The sequence below is a fragment of the Pipra filicauda genome, unplaced genomic scaffold, assembly GCF_003945595.2.
Source record: "Pipra filicauda isolate LSUMZ 115617 unplaced genomic scaffold, ASM394559v2 scaffold9_size5747161_pilon, whole genome shotgun sequence".
Classification (NCBI taxonomy): Eukaryota; Metazoa; Chordata; class Aves; order Passeriformes; family Pipridae; genus Pipra; species Pipra filicauda.
In genome coordinates, this window is record NW_024105198.1 from 4,008,622 (window position 1) to 4,031,527 (window position 22,906).

General features: G+C 37.4%; 1 protein-coding gene across 1 annotated transcript in view; it reads right to left on the reverse strand.

The window, feature by feature from the left end:
- NAALADL2 (N-acetylated alpha-linked acidic dipeptidase like 2) overlaps window positions 1–22,906 on the reverse strand; it is a 238,439-nt gene that overhangs the window by 19,499 nt on the left and 196,034 nt on the right. The window contains exon 11 of the mRNA XM_027724653.2: window positions 6,902–6,995. Coding sequence (XP_027580454.2) covers window positions 6,902–6,995 — 94 coding nt within the window. The remainder of the gene's footprint in view (window positions 1–6,901; window positions 6,996–22,906) is intronic.

The window sequence follows — 22,906 nt, forward strand, 5'->3', positions numbered from 1 at the left end:
GTTCCCTCCCAGTTTCCTGTAAACCTCCTTAATGGCAGAGCACGGAAAGTGGAACATCCTCAGGGTAAGCACTGCTAAGGAACAATTAAAACATCCATGAGTTATCAACCTTAATCTCATACAAAACCCAAAACACAGCACTGTACCAGCTACTAGGAAGAAAATTAACTCTACCTTTGTCAAAATCAGGAGAAACATCAACCCATTTCTCAAATTATTTATGGATGGAGTCTGAAAGGTGAGCACATAATAGGAACGAAAAAGTAAACAGGTATAATGAAGAAATCAAGGAAATGCCTGAATATAATATACTGTCCCTCTCAGATGGAAAAAGAGATTTGCTACTGGATAAATTCCAGTAAATGAAAAGGAGTTCATGGATCCCCATGTACTCCTGCCATTCAGCTAACACATTCCAATCCAGCAAAACATGAAATGATCCAAAATACAGGGAGAGACAGATGCTGGCATGAGAGAAAATGTCAGCTTTTCTGAGCTATCAAGACAAATTTCAACAATGAACAGGAGCTCCCTGTGAGAACAGGAATGAGAGAAGATGGTTTATGTCTGCCCTGGTTTGAGACAAGGTTCTTTTCTTAGTGGCACTTGACCAAGCCACCTTTCCCTAATTAGAATGGATAACAGGTACTCTGGTACCTTGATGGATGGGACTGGTATCTTTCTGATTGAGTCTGAAGTAATTTAAATTCTGATCAAGTTAGGTTGATGCATCAGAAAAATATTCTCCAAGTATATAAACTTGGTACACTTGCGATATTTTGCAAAATATCATTATCCTTAATTTTCAAATCTCTGGCAAACATCCTGTGCAGCTGAAGAACTTGCTATTCCCAGGTATGTAATGTAGGCACTGTGCATACCTTACCCCGGGACTTCTGTCCATATGGAAATACTTAAATTCACCCTGTTAGAAAGAATCCTTTGGTTTCAGCAAAGCACTTTGTATTCCAAGTAACAGAAAACATTTATAATTTTTAAACAATTGCGAATGTCAGCTTTGCCTTTTCAATAGGGAAGGTGAGATAAAGGGAAAATCCATCATTCCATATTTGGAAATGAAGCCAACTAGACCACCCTTTCAAACATAAAAATCCTGTACATGCTCCCACTCATTCTCCACAGCATTTGGCACCTAAACCAACTACATTTTTGTTTACACTCATAAGTAAGAAGCACTGTTTACCACACACTCTAAATCAGCTCTCAGAAAATACACGCCCAGGCCCCTCTTTAATACTTCAGTACAAAACCTGCAAGTGTCTATGGCCAGTGTTACCCCAGCAAACTAAGGACAGAATGGGCATCACAACACATGGAACTTCACTGCCAAGGGAAGCTGTGATTTATACTTGTTTCAAGTTGAGAAGCTGGGAGTTAGAAGGGCAAATGATCCTTCAAGAGAAGGATGCATTAACTAAAGGTGCCTTAAACATCTTGTGATGCTTTTACAGAGAAAATCAAGCACAAGTATTACTTCACTCAAGAGAAAACAATGCCACGTTATTATATTTTGTATTCTTTGTCCTTTTGTCTTCAGTATGATTCATGATGAATCATCTAAGCTAGCTGTTTAGTTGCTATAAAAATAAAATCGCAAGTACAAGAAAGTGACTCAAGAGCATATGTACTCTTGATCAGAGAATTACATTGTTGAATCTCATTACACTTGCTAAATGTAACTGGATTCTACTCAGAAACAGGTTACACCAAATAGATATTTATTTTTACAGACATTGAATACAACAGCCTTTCCCCATGTAACTGACTGCTCTTATGAAAAGCACTGCTAGAGAGTTAACATTTTTAAATTGTGCTTGTGCCCTCTGTTATGAATGTACTTGCCTACAAGTACCTACAGGAGAGTGAGCACAGACAAATCAGCAGTTATGCTTAAGTTATGCTTGCTCACCATGCATGTGAACATGTGTTTGCATGTAAGAGAGAAGGTAAATTGCTTCAGGTTTTGATTAGCTTGCAAATTCAGGATCAGCTATGGTGTGCTGCTGTATTCACTAGGCAGATTTTTCATGCTGTGCAAAAATAGGATGATCAGACCAGGCAGTAGAAAATCTGAATGAGAAAGCTTTGTAGGAAGCACCCTAAAGGGGCAGAAACACAAATCCACAGACATCCTCAGTGCAAAGAACATGTTGCCATCAGCTTCAATTTTGCTACCATGACTGCTATTGCCCAAGCAAACTAATCTGGTGTTGCTACAAGAAGACTCTTTTCAAAGAGGCTACCACTAAAGAGGCATGTTGTAACATATCACTACATGCATGTCAATGCAGGAGCAGCCTGGGGAAGAGCAGGCTCCAGAGACACTTTATTGTGCTCTTTCAATACTTAAAGGGGGCTTTGTAAGAAAGATGGGAACAAACTTTTTTAGTAGGGGTTGTTGTAATAGGATAAGGGGTAAAGGTGTTAAAATAAAGATTAGATTTAGACTAGGTGTAAGGAAGAAATTTTTTTCATTGAGATTGTGAAACACTAGTACAAGTTTCCTGAAGAGGTGGTGTATTCCCCATCCATGGAAACATTCAAGATGTCCCTGCTCATTGCAGGGGGGTTGGACTAGATGGTCTTTAAAAGGTCCTTTCCAACACAAACTATTCCATGATTCTATTAAGCTATCCATGACTTTGTACAGAGCTGCTGAACTTACATGGTCTACAGATACAGATTAGCTGCTCATCCTTTCTCTTCAGTATCAAATGTTTTGTCCATGGAAAATGCATTTTTCCATGATTGTTTTTTTTTAAAGGTTGATGAAAGGTACTAATATATACTAACCTTGAAAGGATACTGAAGACAAGATGTCAGTGTCTCATGGCAAAGGACATATTTCTGTCATACATACAGATAATCAAGTTTTGCTTTTTTCCCCTCTGTAGCAGTCAAGAATAATGGGTGGAAACAGTAAAAAGGGAAACTTTCTGAACATGACAGACGGGTGGAGAAATTAACTCTGAAAAGCACCCGAAATGATCAGGGAAATACAGTCAAGCAGACAAAATGACGCCAAGCTGAAGACTAGCAGATAGCTGTAGGCAATGAGCATGCAGCCATCAAGTAAATTAGAGAGATATGTTTTTGTATTGATTTTTCTAAGGACAAAGAGTTTAGCCTGATGTTTTGAAACGTATGGGTTGAATCGAGGCTGTGGAAAGTCACGCAGACTTTCCTGGAAATGGCTTATCATAAACCAGATTATTTTTAAACTTCTGCTAGCACTGCCTACTATTGTCACCCCAAATACTTCAGCTGCTGTAACATCTGTACGACATCCATTCTGGGGAGAAGAAAGGACCTAACTGATAGAAAGCCACACACAATTGACACTGCATCAGCCAAAGAGCTTTAAATCACAGCTATTGCACTTCCCATACAGGGAAAACCAGAAAATCTCATCCACACAATTTGTCTCCACAAGCCTCTCTCTGTCTCAGCCAGTGCCTATCAGAGATGGCTACAATTTGCTGACCAGCTTCACCAGCCTGTGCTGACAGACACAACTGGGGAATCTTACCTTGCCTGCCTAGTGCTGCACAGCCACGGGGCTGCAGCACAGACACCAATTTTTGGAAGGTCTGCACGAGTCTAGGTGTGCCCAAGTGACTGGGATTAATAAATGACATCAGCTTCTACAACACCCAAGCAAGGGACATGGTCAGCATCAAACTGGCTGCCTTTATTTTTATAAACTGTGTGATTGAACTTCTTATTGCTGAGACAGTCAGGTGCAAAGGTACAGAAAAGCTTTTAATCCTAATGAGACACCTGAGCACCTCCATCAATCCCTGAAACTTCTTGCAACATACCCTAAATTTTAGAGAGTATCAAATCTTGTACTTGATTCAACTTGCAGTGAGTCTTAATTTTAAACACACAGAAGGCACAAGTTCCACACAACTACAAGGTGTAGTTAACGAGAAGATTTGAAGCTGTCACCTATTCATGAATTTGTCTAAAATATCACATCTGTGATCAGACAGATAACAGCCTGACTAGCCCTGGGGACCTGGATTTCAGTCTTGGAACCCATCTCCTATCATTTATGACCATGAGGTTTCCTGTTAAACATCAGACCATCAGCAGATGCACAAAATGAAATGTCTCTCCAGTCACAACCCTTCCTTTCAGTAATATCCCATGGAATATAACAGAGATACATCCACCACATTACAGAGTTAAATCCGTTACAAACATAAATAAATGCACTATTAGCAAATACAAAGGTATACACGATCTTTTTTGAGTGCATCCAGGAGACTGCAAAACACTGACTCAAGTATTTATACATATGATTTAACTTTAAGCATGTGAGAAAGTCCAATGGGCAATAAAATGGGTGTTTAAGGGACTGGCTGAACCAAATCCCAGAGGCACAAAATTAAGCCTAATGAGCAAATCTATCTCATGCAGATTTACCTTCACCTTTTCTACATTTACAGTTTGCATTGATTTGGGGAAGGAAGCAGTTTACTAAGACAATGCCACTTTCAACTGGAAATTTCACACAACATAAAATCTTCTGAAGAATGAAGAAACCCATGAGCCATGTTAAAAAGTACATTCAAGTAACTCATTCAAGTAACCAGAAAAAAGACTATTGTATTAATGTTTTCCAAAATGATAATAAACTGTTATTCGACACAAGTTGAAGATAGACAAGACATGAAAGTCATAAGAAAAATCATTAAACAAAACTCCAAAGTGAACAGCTGAGAGAAGATTTATCCTCCTGGCCCTACAGCCTAGGAAATAATCTCCCCTCCCCTGAAGTGGTAGAGATAAATGATCTAACTGAAGTTAGAGGAAAAATGTCAGTTTAAATCAACATTTCCTGTTACTCAAAATAAAAAAAAAAGGAAGAACAATAGCAGACATCTCATGTTCAGTTGAAGGAATACCAGCTGAGCCGCACTTTTCATTTGATGATCATTCCCTGCTGTGTTTAAGCTGAACTAAACCAATGTTTACGTGGCTCAACAGAGCTAAAATTACTTGTCTTTTTAGATGCTCACTGATTCCAGACCAATACTTGCCTACTGACTCCTAGGTCTTGACAATGATGGATGGCAAAGATTAAAGAAAAGGTATCATACTTCTATGACTGTGTATTACAGAAAAGTGGTGCTTTATAGTGTAGGGAGTGAATGAAATGCAGGGGCAGCACCTCAAGATTGCAAGAAGTCTTTATGTTTGAGATACAATCTCACATTCTGCTACACTATATGTATAGTTTGAGTGTGATTTTGTAGAACTTACATCTTTATTTAACAGGCCAACTTAAGATTTCCATAAACATATAAATAAAAATATTTTTGAAAGGCCTTAGGATACTACAGGTAATCCTATCAGAGACATAGTTGGAGACCAGGAAATAACAACATGGTTTTACCTATCTCACATTTTCCCACTGTGAGGTCCTAACAAGACAATGCTTTGGAGCAGTCTTTTAAATTTCATGTGGATTCTTGTCAGGGATATACTTTTCACAATTTAAGTTCAGTGAATTCTGACCAGAAAACCAGCTTCTAAAATAACTCATTTTGTACACATTCAAGGAATGTGCTAGAATTTGGCAGCTAAATTATCAAAAGATTTATTATTCTTCAAGGACTAAGCTTCTTATGTGCTCTCCACAACCAGCATAGTCATTTAGAAAAGGAAAGAGAGTTGGATCTCATTTGAATACACTAGAACATGAGGAATCTGCGAGGGAAAAGGGACTGCATGGAAGGAGGAAAACAGATGATACTGAAGGAGAAAGTTTATATGGATGAGTGAGACTAGACAGCATTAAAAACTAGACTTTCTCTCCCTCCTTAGACTTCAGGACTGGAGCTAAGGAATATTCTTTTCATAATTGATAAGAAGGCAGCATTTTGCTCTTTTGTAGTCTAGACACCAGCAGAGTAACATAATATGGGTTTAGTTCCCTATAACATATTAACATTTTTCTACTACCTGTAGAGAGGGGAAAAGAAAAATAACAAAGAGCAGCCCCCATAAGCAAAGGGAATGCACAACTGCCCCCTGTAACTGGGTTACCTTAAACAGCTCTAGTCAAGGGCTACTGGCTTGATTGGGTTCTGTTGTCAACACAGGACAAAGAGACTGCAGAATGCCTGTTCTTTAATCAAGAAGGCAACACAGGAATATTTGTAATGGCACCCCAGTCTCGATGCAGTGGTCTCATATCAAGGCATTCATCCTGTATCTAGCAAACAGTGCCAAACCCAGAGTCTACAAGAATTATCTCTGCACAATTTCCTAGTTACCAGCGACTCCTCTTTACTTTCTGACTAGGAACTTCCTCGTCTGTCTCCCTAATCCCAACCCATTGTCCCAAACATGCTGATGTCAAATATGGAGCTTGCAGGGTATCAGGGCTTAGACAGTTCTAACAATATGTACTGGTAAATTATCTTGCTTTGTCACACCTGAAAAAAGAGAGAAGTTAGCATGCTCTGCAACAAGGTGAGTTAGTGGAATAAACAAGCAAGGAAGATGACTGTGAAAATTAAGGAACCAAATGATAATGGGATTAGAAGCTCTCGCTTGCACTGAATAAAGCCTTGAAAGGAATTAAAATCAAGTTCAGTCACAAAGTTTGTTATTGTTGACTGTAATTAGGACATTTTAATACTAATTATTGCTTAATTGACAAAGTAACATCAGAGGAAATATAAATATTTTACAGATTTATTTAGCAACAAAACCTGCATTTTATTTAACACTATATAATGACACTGTTTAACTAGTAAAATCACTGGCTATCATTGAAGTGAAAATTGACAATACATATTAGGGATTAGATGATTCCTTTTTCTCCTGAATTAATGGAGAACAATACTCCTCTAAAGAAAATTACCTTTGAGACTGTTCTGAACTTCTAATGCGATGTCGAGGGCATTAAACGGCAAAACTGGTTCATTGGCAATTTTCAAAGTCACTTGTCCTGTTAGCTGAAAGATACAAAAAACCCAAACAAGTCAAATTATTTCTACCAGATTTAATAGCCAGCACTTCTTTTGGCATAGCACATACTTGCATTACCTTGGATTTTTAGAGAAAAATTAATAAATCCCCATTAACACATCTTTGTGAATAGGAATGTGACCAGGACCATTTCCTGTCTAACACAGCATTACAAAATGTTCAGAGATTACAATTTATGACCACACACAAGAATTCTGTGCAATATGTCTTCTGTGGAGCCAGGATGTTGCAGGAGTCTCTGAAGGGCCTTAGTTTTCCTTTGCTTTCAAATAAAATGTCTCAATACTCTAAACATAGGAATGAGGTTTATTGTTTTACTGGTTTAAAACCAGTTCTCTGGTTTTAGCTATTGGATTTTGAAAGTTTACACAACTAAAATAAAATAAATGATCACAGGCATTAAGGATTTGGAGATCAAGCCCAGGGTTAAATGCAAGCTGACCTGAAAACCCACTGCCTTTTGAAGTGTTATGTGACAACTCAATGCACACAGATGTACAGCTTCCAAACTGGAGAGAACACTACACTGTGTAGTGAGTTACAGTAAATTACAGAAAGGCATTCCCAAATGAATGAAAGAGAACTCTCAGTCCACTCCAGACTAGATGTCAGCACCTGTCACAAAGCTCAATGGCATAAATGCTTCTTTTTCAACAGTTCCACAGATGAGGCCAGGGACTGACTGGCCTGAGAGCTTTTTTCCACTTATTAGAAGGTTGACTCTCCAGCTTGAGGCTTAGACATGCTACAGGGGCTGTGTATAGAAATACATCTTTCTGCTGAACTATACCCAGCCTGTGATTAAAGAGAGGATTTCAGTCTCTAGGCTGCCAAGTCCATCACTATTCATGGGAGCTGTAAAAACACACTGACAAAAACATGCAAGAAACTTTCATTCATCTTCTTCATATCTTGGTATTGCAAAAAGGGAAAAAATACCCGTAAGGCTGTGCTTTAAATGGAATGATGGCTGCAGGTGATGGTGACCATGTTGATAAAAATGTGGACTGAATAGAATCATATGGCACAATACTTCCCAAGGTGTTGGGGGAGCAAGAATAATATCTATCCTTCAAAAGCAATATGATAGCTTCTGTGTCAAAAGAAGCATTTTAATTCTACAATAGAAAGCAGTAGGAAAAGCAACAAGCCTTAGTAATATTAAAAACAATAGTACAGCAATTGAAAAGGAAAACCATCTCCCAGGAAAGCGGATGAAAGCAGGGTAATATCAGAAATACAAGTTTCCTGGAGAAAGATTAATAGAACCCCACAACATTTCCCAGAAAGCATTAAAGAAATGACCTGGTCACAGACTAGTTCGGGTATGGAGACTGAAGGAACATGCTGTGTATCAGACTGCAGCCTCCATCTGACCAAAGACATACTGTGAAGCTATTGAGATTTACCCTCAGAGAATACAATACTGAGAAAGGCATGAAGAAAAAAAAACCCTACCATATATACAGCGAGAAAAAAACAGGGAGGAATAATGTTATGTCAGGCCATTATCAGGAATAACAAAGAACTAAGAGTGAACTTAAAGATGAAAAATACTGTGTTTGGACATCTGTGTTAAAATACTACACGTTAACCTCTCATGAAACCTTTCTCCAAACTTCCCAACTGCACAGGCCAACAGTGCTTGAAGGCCATTACATTTTCTAACAGTGATTATACCTGAAAGTGTCTGGGTTGGAAAGCATTAGAAAACATTGGTCTTCCAGATATCAAATAGGTATTACGGAAATACAAAAAAATAAAACCGTGAGGGCAAACAGAAACCTGTACCAAACTGTATCTAAACCAGGTCCATATAACCCAGCCATGAGCAACTATAAAAAATCTGTTTTAAATGTCCAAATGCCATACAAAATCCTTCCTTGTCCTGCACGGAATTCTTTTAAGACAGAGTTGCCCAGAACATTCACACTCTGTCAGTTGCTGTGGATAAGCAATGCTATGAAATAACATCCTAATAAAATACCACATAGGTATTCTACATGGAGCCCAAAGCCATTGAACCCTAAATAGCACTGTATCACACAAACCACTCAAATTCTTCCTTGACACCCCATTTCTGCAAAAACTTGGTAATGCAAATACATATTCAGATATATTCATGGGAGGGACATCAACAGTTACACATTTCTACTGATACTTTACAATCTGTTACTGCAATGTTTAAAAACACAGAAGTATGGAAAAAATGATTCTTTTCTAAAGCAGAAAAGTGGCATTAAAGAGGACAATACCCTAATAAGTATCTTTACTTTCACCATTATCTCCTACAGAGTCTGGCTTCATATTTGTAAGTTCTTGTCTTATTTCTATTTCTTCCAAGTGATTTTAGTTTGCTTTCAACTATGTAAGACCAAAGCTGTTTTCTCTTTCCTATTCAAATAATGTTGTACCATCAAAATCTTATGAGACTGAAGCCCTTTTGGAAATGTTACAGTATCTCTGTCTGTAATACTGCAGACGTCTGTGTGTTAGCAAACAGGTAACAGCAGTGTTTATTAAATCACGTACTTCGTAGGCTAATCTGGAGGAAATCAATCACCTAAAGGAAAGCTCAGAGCATTGATTTGAACAGAGTAAGTAATAATGCTGCAGAAGCATATATCAAACCCACATAAAGCAGCAAGACAGAAAAGACTACTGATTTCTTATTTATAGTCTTATTTTTGGATATACAATTCCCATGAGTACAACACTGAATATACATGGAAAATAAAGACAAGCTTCTGTTCCCTTTTCCTAGGTGAAAAATGGATCAGACTGACTATTGAATTATTAAATTCAAGAATAACTTAGCCAAGAGTAAAGACAACAATTTTGTCCTAAAGTGAAATGCTAAAGCGGCATAATTGATTCTATTCCCATACTGAAGTGGTTAAAACACTAAATGCTTCTCAAATAGCATTTATACATAATAATACGCATACAATACACACAATAATTGATGTAACATTTGCACAATTATAATGTCTAAGGAAAGATTTGAGAGTTCAAATGCTAATTCACTCCATAATGATTTTCTTATACATTTTTAACACTTTCACTATATTTGGCTGAGGGAAAGGTGTTCTTCAGTAAACAAAAATGTATTTGGTCAACTTCCAATTACTTTAGAGATAAATATTAATATAAAACATAACAATAATTGTAGAGTTATACAGTATTCCTTCCCTGTGAGGGTGGTGAGGCACTGGAACAGGCTGCCCAGGGAAGCTGTGGCTGCCCCATCCCTGGAAGTGTTCAATGCCAGGTTGGATGGGGCTTGGGGAGCAACCTGGGATAGTGGAAGGTGTCCCTGCCCATGGCAGGGGATTTGGAACAAGATGATCTTTAAGGTCCCTTCCAACCCACGCAAGCTGCATACTGCAAAATTTTGCATACTGCAAAATAAATCTGAATATTTTGAATAGGTTTATACTAAAGTAACATTTTTTTAAGGTCTTTTACCTTATAGCATAAACATCTTTGCAGGAAGGAAATAACTACTGTCCCTGCCTTTATCTCTCTGGCACCACGCAGATCCAAAAAGATAAAAAACCTTACAAACTTCAAAAAATGCTGGTGTTAAAGATGATTCAGTATCACATGACACGTCATAAATGAAGCTGTAGGCTCTTCTCTCTTCCGAAGTTTTACAACCTACTCATTTAGGAGTTATGTATTCTTGCAATGCTAGAATTCTTGCATTCATCCCAACTTACAAACCCGATTTCACTACAAAAGCCAGTTCTCAGGACATCAGGTGGATCTGCACCACTCTCTTAAGGACCGTGGCAAAAAATAATACCTGGTTTAAACACACACAATATTTTCCTCTATGTAAATTATATACCTCTCCTTTATTTTTTTTAGCTGCATCACAATGAAAATAAGAAAATGAAATAAAGTGGAGTTGGGGGGATTCATCACAGATTTTTATTTTTTATGTTCGCACCTGTTTTTTCTGTGAGTTAAGCTCAGTTTTCAAGGCAACTTGCTTACTCAAATATCCAAGCTGCCTATTAACAACATAAAGCATGTCTACTGGCATACATTTTTATTTTTTTTTAAAATATGAACAGTTTAAACCCAGGATAGAAAAAATGTGAAAAGCTGCACACAGTCACTTTTACACAGATTCGGTTTGGCTTTGGGGGCACGCTTTTACTGAACCTGCCTTGCAGGGACATGTCTTTAATGTTATCTGGTTTTACTGAAAAGGCAGGCATGGCAACCCATCCCCCATTCTGTCATAGGAAAAGAAAGATGTATAAAATGAATAAAATGAAAACATATTTAGTGGATACGAAGATATGAAAATATTATGCGTGAGAGAGATCAATCTGCTAGAATAAACATCAGTATTCAGTGTGCAGGCAGTTTCTTTAACACAGAAGTTCACATGCTAGTCTTGTTTTTTTTGAGTGTTTTTTGTCTAGTGAAATTTGAAACTGTTCCGTATCGTGCCTGCGCTATGCAAACCTCCGTGGGTGTAAGTGCTGAGCCTTTAGGACATTTTTAGTTACATTAAGAGTGTTAAAATCTAAACAGACATCTCAGATTTCTTCATATGTCAAGTTAAAAACAACATAACTTCAAAAAATCAGGTAAACTGCCATGTTTATCCCTCCGTGAACACAGCACTTCAGCAGTGTCATACTCCAATTTTACCTGCTGGAATGAATTAGACACAGCTACTTGAAACCTGAGTTGTGCAGCAACAACTCTTTTATATTTCAAGCCCCAAACCTCTGCAACATACTTTTTCTCCCCTCTTCCTTCTTTCTTCCTTCTCTATAATTTTCAGGGGGTTATTATGTAAATTTATTCCATGCATATCAGCAACACTTTACTGAGATCTGTGCACTTTTAGAGGAAACCAGAACACACATGGCAGCTAATCAACCAAACCCATCACAAACCATGTTACAAAGCAGATAATGTAACAAAGTAGTGCCACAGACCTGTGCAGATTCCCAAATACGCTCAACAGCCCTCCCTGCTGCCTACTACAGATTCAAACAACCCTTGTGATTGAGAGTGTGGGACACTGAGCAGCTCATCTGAACTCTGAGCCTCAACTTCCTTTGATATCAGCATCACTCTTTTCTAGTCATGTTTGCCCTCACACCTGGCACCTCTCCCTTCACACTTTATCCCTGGGGTTCACGGATGAGGAAAGACCATGGCAAGATTCTGTGCTGTTTAGGGTGATCAATAACAGCGTGTTGAAAATAACACTTTATTTTTCTCCTGTTTTTCCTTGGAAATGAAAAAGTTTAGCTTCCCTGGCTGGCTGTTGCACTGTCAGTCTCAGGTGTTCATCTTTTGCATCAAGGGTCTCTCTTTCCACACGTACTGATGAGCAGAGTGACCTGCTGAGATCTTATGGCATTAACCCAACAATAAACAACAGCTCCAGTTCCTAGACCCATGTAAATAAGGAATTAAACCCCTCCATATATTAAAATCCCCTCTCAGAACCACAACATTAGCAATTTCAAATATTAAAATAATCAGCCTTCCCTAACTTCTCCACCCTGCAAAATTAAAAAAATACTTTTATATTTTTATATATAATGAATTTGCTTTCTGCTGGTACCCCCCATCCACCCAACTTCCTTCATGTTATCAGATTGCTTTAATTATGCATGAGACATTGAGTCTATTTGAATGAAATCTGTGATTCCCTGGCAATACCAATTTCAGAACCTAGTGCTAATATATGAATGGCAGCAGTTGTGAGACTCATGATAAATTAATGAGCATTTTTAATAGTGGGATCTCAATTCACTGTAGAAAAATTTCCTGCAGAATCAGTCTACACAGCAGTTGCTCTTGAGTTCATCACCCTCCAAAAAAGTTAACTGATTCATACAAGAAAAGTCAGAGGCAAGAAAATGAGAAAACAGTCAGTTCTTGGACCCTCTATTTTTCTGCAAACCACATTCCCTTGTCTAGACAAAGAAACAGAAATCTGGCCGCAAACGTGTTTGTTTTGACCTAAAGCTGTCAACCTTTAAAATTAAGAATTTCTTAAATATTTAGTAATACCATATGTGGTTTGTTTGTTTTTTTTTCTTACTGAAATTTACCTTGGCATCAGGGCATGTGTTTACATTACAGGTCAAATGATATTTTGAGGTATCATTTAGTTGAACACACTGCATTTTAGGTCAGTAGAGGGCTCCCCGAGAAAGGAGTACGATGAGTCTATGCTACAGCAGGTGAACAAGAGCACAATAATTCATAAAAAATAGCTGTTTCTGACCATGGAAAGTGTGAGGTCTTGCAGATATTAAATACTTTATTTTAACACCCCCTTCTATAATTTAATACTGGTTTATTTACTCTTAGCACAGAAAATACTGATTAGGAAATAAAAGTGATTGTGAATAAAACATGGATTCTCCCTCCCTGCAGGTATCCTGTGCAGAGCAAACAGCACTTAACTATTTGTATGGTGGTGGCACACAGCACTAGGCATCCCCAAAATCACATATTAAGATATGCCAGAACTATGGCAGCTTGGGATGACACTGGAATACAGATCTCTATTTACATTATGTTTTCTACATGGCTTATGATGAGGTTCTGAGACACTGAGAAATTAAGGTCAAAATTATGCTAAGTGATTAATTTGCTCAAATCTAATTTGTTGGCCAATTTAGTAATATAAGGCACTTAGAGCAGTGAAAGCACATTTTATATAGATTTCACTCACAACTGGGAGGGATCATTCATCCCACTACTTTCACTTTCTTGCACAAAAAAGGAACTCATACTTATCTCTGCTTTGTTTTCTCTGTAGAAATTACTACTGTAGAAATTACTACTGTAATTTCTCTGTAGAAATTACTACTGCTCAGATCATATTCATAAAAAGTATGTGGAGATATGTATTTTGTGTATATCTAAATGCATTTATGCGAATCTCCTCATAGATGGGATATCATGGTGTGATTCTTGGGGCTGTCCTGTGCAGGGCCAGGAGTTGGACTTTGATGATCCTGTGGGTCCCTTCCAACTCAGAATTTTATATGATTTTATGATTCTATTAAAATAGATATATTTTAAATGGCACTAATTTATAGTGAGCGATGATACCCCATACCCTGGGTTATAACTCCTTGAGGTTATACAGAGTTTCTTCCCAGTCCTACCTTCTATCCAGATCACCAGTGGAGGGGATAAGACACCAAGGGGTCATCCCACTGCTCCTCACACAGTCAGAGTCTGGCCCATTTCGGCAGTTCTCCAGCTTGTTACCGCAGGGCAGACAATAGGGATGATTAACTCACTTCCAAGATAATAGCTTTATTGAGTTAGGCTTGGCACTGTGGAGATGAACTTATGCTCAACCCAGTTTGTTTGGAACTGAGGCAGAGCCACTTTATGCCTGCACAGAACACCCAGGGTTAATGCTTACACAGCAAAGCCACCATGTTCAACTGTAGAGCACACAACTGTGAGTAGCAATAACCTTGAGATGACTTTCTAATCATGTAATTCATATTTATGTGTGTCAAATTCTAGTGCTATCCAGGCGCAAAGAAAGAGTCAGATTAAGTTCTAGAAGGGCCACTAGATTAAAACTTCTTGTAAAAAAGAAGTTAGTCAGACTTTTCCCTAGCGTGGATGATTACAAACATGCAGAAGGATGTAACAGAATGCTCTTCTGCACTTCTTGAGGTCTGGGTGAGGAGGCCACATCATGACAACACAAATCTTTATATCATTACAAACCCTCATGCTGGATTTCTTAAAGAGAATTAAAAAAAATTGTTCTAGTGCTAATTCTTTTTTTACCTCCAACTTTAAAGCCAGGTTGCTCTGGTTATCAGCTGCAGACTTGGAGAGTAATGAATGCAGAAAAGCTTGCTTTAAAGCACAATGATTTGCATACAGCATTCCCATAAACCAAGATACCATCACTACACAGAAAATGACCTCTTAAATGCTTTCATTCTCTGACCCTCTTCAGGTACAGATAAGGAGAGGGAAGCAGTGCTAGATCCCTTTTAAAGCAGCAATGCTAGCTGCCTGAAGCTGGCTACAGGCAGTCCTCAGGAAACAGATTTAGCTATTGTTCTGGTAGAAAGAAATGTAGATAATGAAATATGAAGCAAAATTTATCTCCAATCTCAGAGTCAAAGATCTCTAATAACAATGCTCATGTACAGAATTTGCATCTTGGACAGGTCTTTACTACCTTAAACCAAAACTGCATAGCTTACTTTTTTTCTCTATTTGCATATGTAGTACAGACATTTGTAGGATAAAACATGCAGCTAGCTATCAATACACACACTTTAGGACAAAAAATGTATTTTTTCTGGTTTAAGTCATAAAGGAAAGTTTCAAGTAAAGAAAGTAAAAGGTCCCTCAGAATAACAGACAGGATGCACTTGTGTAGATTCCTGTGGAATGGTATGAAAACAGAATGCTGTGATTAACAGCCTGGGCACCATGCTCTTCCATGGTACTAAAGGCCTTCATCGTGTTTGCTCCCAGTTAATTAACATCATTACTTTTCCCTGACTTAACCTATGTGTTTAGGAGACAATCAGGATGTTAGCATAACCAGTCCCCCTTACTCACAGGATAATCAAAGTACAAGATGATAGGACTCAACAAGATAATTGATAATTTTGTTAACAGTTGCCAGACAGTTGGCTGGGCCCTGCCGGTCGCGGAGCCTTCCAAGGCAGACAATAATGACTCGCAGATAAAATAAGCAGCAGTGCAAGTCTGCATTTAATCACCCAGGTTCACAAGCACTCCACAGAAACAGAGCAGCCTAGAAAACAGTATGTTGCCTCACAGTCCTAATTAATCAAAGTATCTTCTCATATGCTTCAAGATACATGCATGAACCAAGAATCTTCCCAAATTAGGAGCAATCCCAGGATCACACATTCAAGGACATTCAAGTACTTGCTAAGTTTCTATTTGATCTATAAAGCCAGTTCTTCTGCTGAATCTACAGGACTCTGTCTGAAACTTGTGGCATTGTTAAAAACTACATAATAGTCATCAGAGGAGTGCAATAATAAAAGAAATCTGCAATAGGAAGCTTCAACCACAGCTTTCAGTTTAGACCTTGATATCATCTTTTTAATCACTCTCCTTTTACAGAAATAGATTTGATTTAATTGAACTCCAAAAAAAAAAAAAGTCTCTAATCATACTTCATCAGCATGCAATTATTATTCAAGGGAAACCATATGTACTATTAGGCACTCTTAATTAAAATAATACATATAATCTGCTTCAGTACTGAACAGTCATTCTCCTTGATGTTCATTATTATTTTTCTTCCATAATTGTGACAATACATTTTTTTTCTAGTTTTCCTCATCTATCTCCATTCCATTTATACACTTCTTCAACATTAATGATCATAACATCAGGACACTGAGATGCATTAATACACCACCATCCTTAAATCTCATATTGTATGACCTTCAAAATGAGTCAGACTTGACTATGGCGATTGTGAGATGAGGATGAGGAAATGCTATTAGAGGAGCCTCAAATTATCTCCTGTTTTGCCTGAATTTTATTTGCAATTATGTCTTCTAAGTGGCCATACTGAAAGAAGAATGTATGCTAGGCAGCAGTCAGTCCTTAGAGAAACAGGATTTAGGGAGAACCAGGGACAATGGATGCAATAAATTGAATTTAGGAGTTGAAGAACCTGAAGAATTCCTCCATAAGGGGTTGAGACAATAGTTCCTTGAGGAACTTGTCAAACTTGCACAGTCAATTCAGCACAGACTCAACAGAGCCTTTATGAAAAGATTCATGACATTGCATATTAAAGCCTCCCTATCCTCTCAGACTCAGAAAATCTGATATTTAATGGTTATAGAGAGAAAACATCGCTCTTTGCTCTCTTGCCACCCCTTGATGCAAAGGTACAGCAATTTTTTCCACTTAGGAGACCCTAATCAGTCAGGATTGGAGCACTGACAGTTCATTAAACACGACAGACCAGCCCTGAGGGAGAGACAGCAGCGAACCACAGGGCTGAGGATCCAAAGGGAGCTGAAAATACATCATTCTGTAGTATAAAGCTTATAGAAAACACCCATAAACATTAAAAGATACATTCTACCTTAAGGGAGAATTATATGGATAATACACTTGGGCTATCCCCAGATACCAGGAGAGGCTGCAGTATCACGATGAGGCTCAATTTTCTTGTTAGGCAATTATTTTAATTAGGGTTAGAGTCTGCTCTTGGGTATATTTGCATAGTATTTACCAAGCCAGAAAGGTATTTAACCTTCTTACTAGTATTAGAATTCAAAGGTGGAATTCCTGTGAATTTTTTCACACTATTTTTCATATCAGAACATTCAATCTTCAATGTAACTAGAATAAGAAGTAATCAGCTGACTTACAATAATAATTTGAAATTTAAACCTCAAAAGGAGATCTGTAATTAAATAGTATAACTTCACAAATGTAGGTGGGGTAAGGTTGGTTGTTTTATTTTAAAAAGGAAACATTAATTAAAGATGAATGTGTTTGGGCCTGAGTAAGCTCCCCTCAGGCTTGGGGAAAATGCCAAGTCTTACAAACTCTTTGAGTCTTAGGGAATCCCAGGTCAGTTTAATGAACCTACTGTAGTATTTTATAATTAGCTGGCATGCTCCTGAGGCTACCATTTTACCTGAAAAAGAATACCCTCACCCTTCTAACTTTTCCCTGAAAAAAAATTAATAAAAGTCTAATAAAAAGTCTTTCTCATCACAAAATATTTATAGAAACAGAGAAAGAAAACTCAGATGAATGTTCTGTGCTACAGAATGGCCCTTGAAATTCATAAGGAACCCTAGCAATAAAACTTAAAGTATCTGAAGGTAAAATTGAGATTTATTACCACATCTGGGTCTGTAATCATACATTTGTTACTAAAATCAGCAAATTATGATGGCCATTTCATTCCACTGTACCCTATCTTTATGTGGGTTCTGTATTAAAATGATAAAGGCATCATGATGTGATGGCAACAGCAAATATTAAATAGAGAAGCACATTTTAAAAGCATATAATCTTACAATAATGCAGGAAATGTTACTACTTGTTCAAATGACAGCAGTTAGTGCTAAGAAAAAAAACCTAAAAATCAGTGTTTACCTACAGAACTGCACTGTGGTTGCTCCAGGTACTTACCTGTTCTGAATATCTTTCTGTTTAGAATCAGCATTAGTGTCCTAGCACAAAAAAGACACTACATGTCTCAGAAAACAATTCAAAAGACATCTAATCTAAAGCACTTTTCACTTACTTTAAGCTTACTCTACAGAATGAAAGGAGTGGGGGTATGGCAATTAATAGAATCATGGAACGGTCTGGGTTGGAAGGGACCTTAAAGATCATCTCATTCCAACCACCCTGTCATGGGCAGGGACACTTTCCCTGCTCAAAGACCCATCCAACCTGGCCTTGAACACTTCCAGGGATGGGGCAGCCTCAGCTTCTCTGGGCAACCTGTGCCAGGGCCTCACCGCCCTGACAGTAAAGAATTTCTTCCTAATATCCAACCTAAACCTACTCTCTTTCAGTTTAAAGCCATTAAAGCCAAAAAAAATATGCAAGGCACAGGTTACTTAAGACTCTCTAGTGAGACTTGTTGTAAGCACTAGAGTGCCCTGACTCGCCTTGTTGGTAAGCATCATATTTTTGTTCCCTTCTGGTCTTGCTATATTGAATCCTTTTGCTTTGGCTTAGCCAAATGCCTACTTGTCTCCAGTTTTAGAGTAACTGTCTGGAACAACTGAGTTCATTGTAAGAGATCTCAATATGGGCAAATAGACAAGGAGATAAGTCTTGTCCAAATATAAGGACAAGGGTGAAGATCTGATGACTGTAGTGAAAGAATGAGATAAAAGGGAAGTTGCTGAAGAGACTAAAGAGTGGAGGGGATAGAGTTTGAAAAAGGTATAGAATTTGGAAAGAAAAACAAGTTGGAATTTGCTGCACAACAAGAGGAGACTGGGTAATGTCTGAAAGATGGATAGATTAAAAGGATAGCTGAGGAAGATCACATCAGAGAAAAAGTCTTCAAATGTCCTTCAGCATACTGTAATCAGTGTTCCCAGCATAATTATATATATGTTCCCAGCATAATTTCCTCATACTATGTCAAATTCTAAATAAATTGTCCCCCAAACTGAAAAAGTGCTGCAGAATATGGCATTGACCCACAGAGAACAAATTAGTAGGAATGCTGATTGCATCCAAAGTGATCTCTGCAAGCCCGTGTGTAAGTGCACTTCAATACACAGATCAGAGAAAAACTCATCTCAAAATTCTTCTCTGAAGACAGTATCAGATAGAACTATTTTTCAGACCTAAAAATAAACTAAGACTTCCTAGACTCTGAGAATTCCCCCTTCCCCAACCCAGTTAGAAAGGCAATGTGTATGGGCATGTGATGTATTCTGAATAGTTTTAAACAGAATGTAAATAATCTTCAAAAGAGCTTTGATATCAGAATGAAATTTCTAGAACATATTGCACTATGTCTACATAGTACATCAAAAACACAAACCACATTTTAAAGTTTTTCACTTGTATTTTCAGAAAAACTAAAAAGCCCTCCAGAAAGTCTTCTGATCTCTTGGGTACAGGATAAAGCTGTAACAGCTTCTGAACCCTAATAAACAATATTTTCATCCAAGCCTCATACAATAATATGGGGCATTTTTGGAGTGAGGAACTGATCAGAATTCATATTTAATACTGGATTTTAAAACAAAAAAATTAAAAGTTTAAAAAACCCGCCTTTTTTCACTTACAGACAAATCTTAGAAAAAGACAGATTTTAGAATTCACTCAGTAGCCAAAATCAGTACATAATAAGTAACAATAAGTACAATATACAGGTTACAATAAGTAACAAGCTCTAAGTTTCTTAACACTGTTCAAACTCCATTTCCCATTATTAATACTGACCTCTCAAAATATTTGAAACAAGAAAACTGGAAATAACACTAAATCTTGGGGCTTCTGGGCACTGCTAATTGGGTACTGCTGAGGGGTCACAGTCCCAAGAGAGCCCCGTAGGCATTGCCATGTCTGCCCATTCCCAAATGTTTAAATTTTCCATTCTGAGAATAGCAGTACTCTAGACACAGTACCATATTACACCACTATAATATGCTGATTTTTTAATATTTATTTTACCTCCAGTCCTCCAGCATTCCTCTGCACAAAACCCCCACATCCCTGAGACAGAGGTTAAACTTGACTGAGGACAGATAGTTAATTGCCTTTTCTGCTTACTCTGCTTAAGTAACAACTGACATTTGCAAAAGAAGGGATGAAGGGGGGGACTAGTACCAACTAAGCTGAGGGTTTTATTTGTGCAGAATATTACATTAAAGAAGCCCAGTAGCTATTAGTGATTATTAATCTTCATTTACAATAATAGCCATATTTAACAAAAAAAGAATAGGCTATGCTGCAAGTCATGAAAAAGCCTTTTTAATTGTCAGCTCTGCTAGTCTAAAAAAGCCTTCAACCTATTCATTCAGTTATCATTCTGTAGCTTATAATTAAAGTGCTAACATATATCAGAATTCTTTGATCTCAGAATAAAGGATCTTTTACCAAAGAAATTAAGAACACAGTAGTTACAGGAAATTCAAGTTTCCAAGTAAAAATTAAAAGAAACAATCAAAAGTAAAGTAATGCAAGGAAAAACTATTTCTGTTGAGTAAGACAAGGAAAAAACTTTGTGAGAAGTCACTGTGGATCGTGGAACAGCTCATCAAATAAAATAGCACAAGACTTTTCTCTTTGGTAGTTAAATACAACCTAGGAAGAAAGGAATTAAGTGTATTGTACCAGCAGGAATGGACTAAATGACCTCAAAGTTCTTTATCTTAATCTAACAAGCAGAGGTAATTCATATGTCCTGAAATCTAACTTCAATTAGCATGAGTTATCACAATGAGTCACAATATCTCATCCAGGGTATTTTATTTTCATCCTGATTTCATATTTGAGGGAAAAAATAGCCAGCAGCATGTTAGAAAGTCTGTCTAAATTAATGCAAATAAAAAACCCTATGTGTAGTCATCTGCACTATGTACCAGCATTATTTTAAACACTCTTAACAATCTTGTCTCTTGTGTCTTACTGATTAAAGACAGGATAACCAAGGATAGAAAAACCCAGAATTAATTTAGGCTTTTACTCTGCTAAAAAGAATCCTCTTGTATGTTTGGAGATGTGTTTTCCCACCCCAGGTTAGATGACAGGTACTAGAAAAAGCTGGTAACTAAAAGGGATAAAGTCAGCAAACCAGCAAGATCCTAAACTGCTTATCTGCCAGTACCACCAGTCCCTCTGAAAATAGAACCCGAGCTTTGGAATAACATATCAAAAGCAACTCAAAGACATGAGTGGACACCAGGCAACCTTGGTTTTTAACTCTGATATTGTCAACCCTTCCCTCTCTATCTGCTTCTCAGGAAAAGTGAACTTATTTAAATGACAAGAGTTAAAAAAAAAAAAAAAGTCAGTAAAGCCTAATTATATACCCTTGCTATCAATCTGTATTTGGTTTCCATGAGCCTCAGATTAGGCAGTTCAATAAATTTTCTAAACAATATAAACATGATACTGTTGCTGTTTAGCAGTGTAAAGGATGTGTTTTGCATTTTTCTCTTCATTACTTTCTTTGAATTAAAACTGCTAAGCCAGGCAAGAAAAGCAACACAACTCAGTCTCAGTGGACTAAGCCAGCCAAGCTCAAAGTGAGAAAGAGTTTCTTTCTTAACATTAAAAATGTTCCCATTAAAACCACATGACTCAAGATCATCTTAAGTATTGCCCACAGGACCTCTGAAAGCAAGATTTTGAGTTTTGCTGCCTTTTGAGACACTATGAAAGCTAAGATTATTGGAACAGAGGGTAAATTTAAAGTTATTAGGTTTTCATTCACAAAGTAACCCTTTAATAATTTGCTGATCTACCTAGTCACATGAGAGTGGAAGCTTCAAAGTCCACTACAACTATTTAAATTATGGTAACAGTAGTCCAAGAAACACAATTATGCATCAGATGAGACTGCAGACTTTTACAATAGAATATATACTTCCCCATGTTTTGTTCTGTTATGCAGAAAATTCAGGCAAATCATACACTCAAAAAACAGAAATTTAGGCAAGTGGACTGTGCTTAGCTTAAGTTCAAATAGTTCTGAAAAGCTAAGGCAAAGATTGAGGAGAATAAATGGTCACTTTTTTTTTTTTTTTTCTAGTTAAGGAAGATATCTGTGAACTAACAAGGACTCAAGTCAGACTAGAAAAAATATTTTCTTTTGTCAGTATTAAACTTTGGTTAGCTTCTCTCCAAAAAAGTTGAACTGCTTCATGTGTTCAAATAAAACTCAAAGGTTGGTAGAAAGAGTAAGCTTAATAACAAACATGTGTTTTCCATAGTTTCTATGAAAATTTAGGGAACTATCCAAGCTGAGAATAGAAATTTTAAAAAAGTACTGTCTTCAAGTCTTTCAGCCATTGGAAACTCACTGTCTTCTTTGCCTGCCCATGAAAACAACAAGTGTCAACCTGTAAATCAAATGACTATATTTCTTTCTGCTTACTTTCCAATTTTTCATGACTGCTTCCATATTTCTCCTATGAGTGACACACAAGACCTGTGTTCTGATGGAGAAAAAGCTGAGTTCTAAAGTAGAGTGCTCCTCAGGTTAATACCCTGCCAACTGCTTTGAACAGAAATGTATGAAGTACGTGAAAAAGACTGTGGACAGACATATCCCAAATAAAATAAAATAAAATATAATTAAAAAACCCCTCAAAAGTAAACTCACACCTTAAGCTGTTAACAGAGA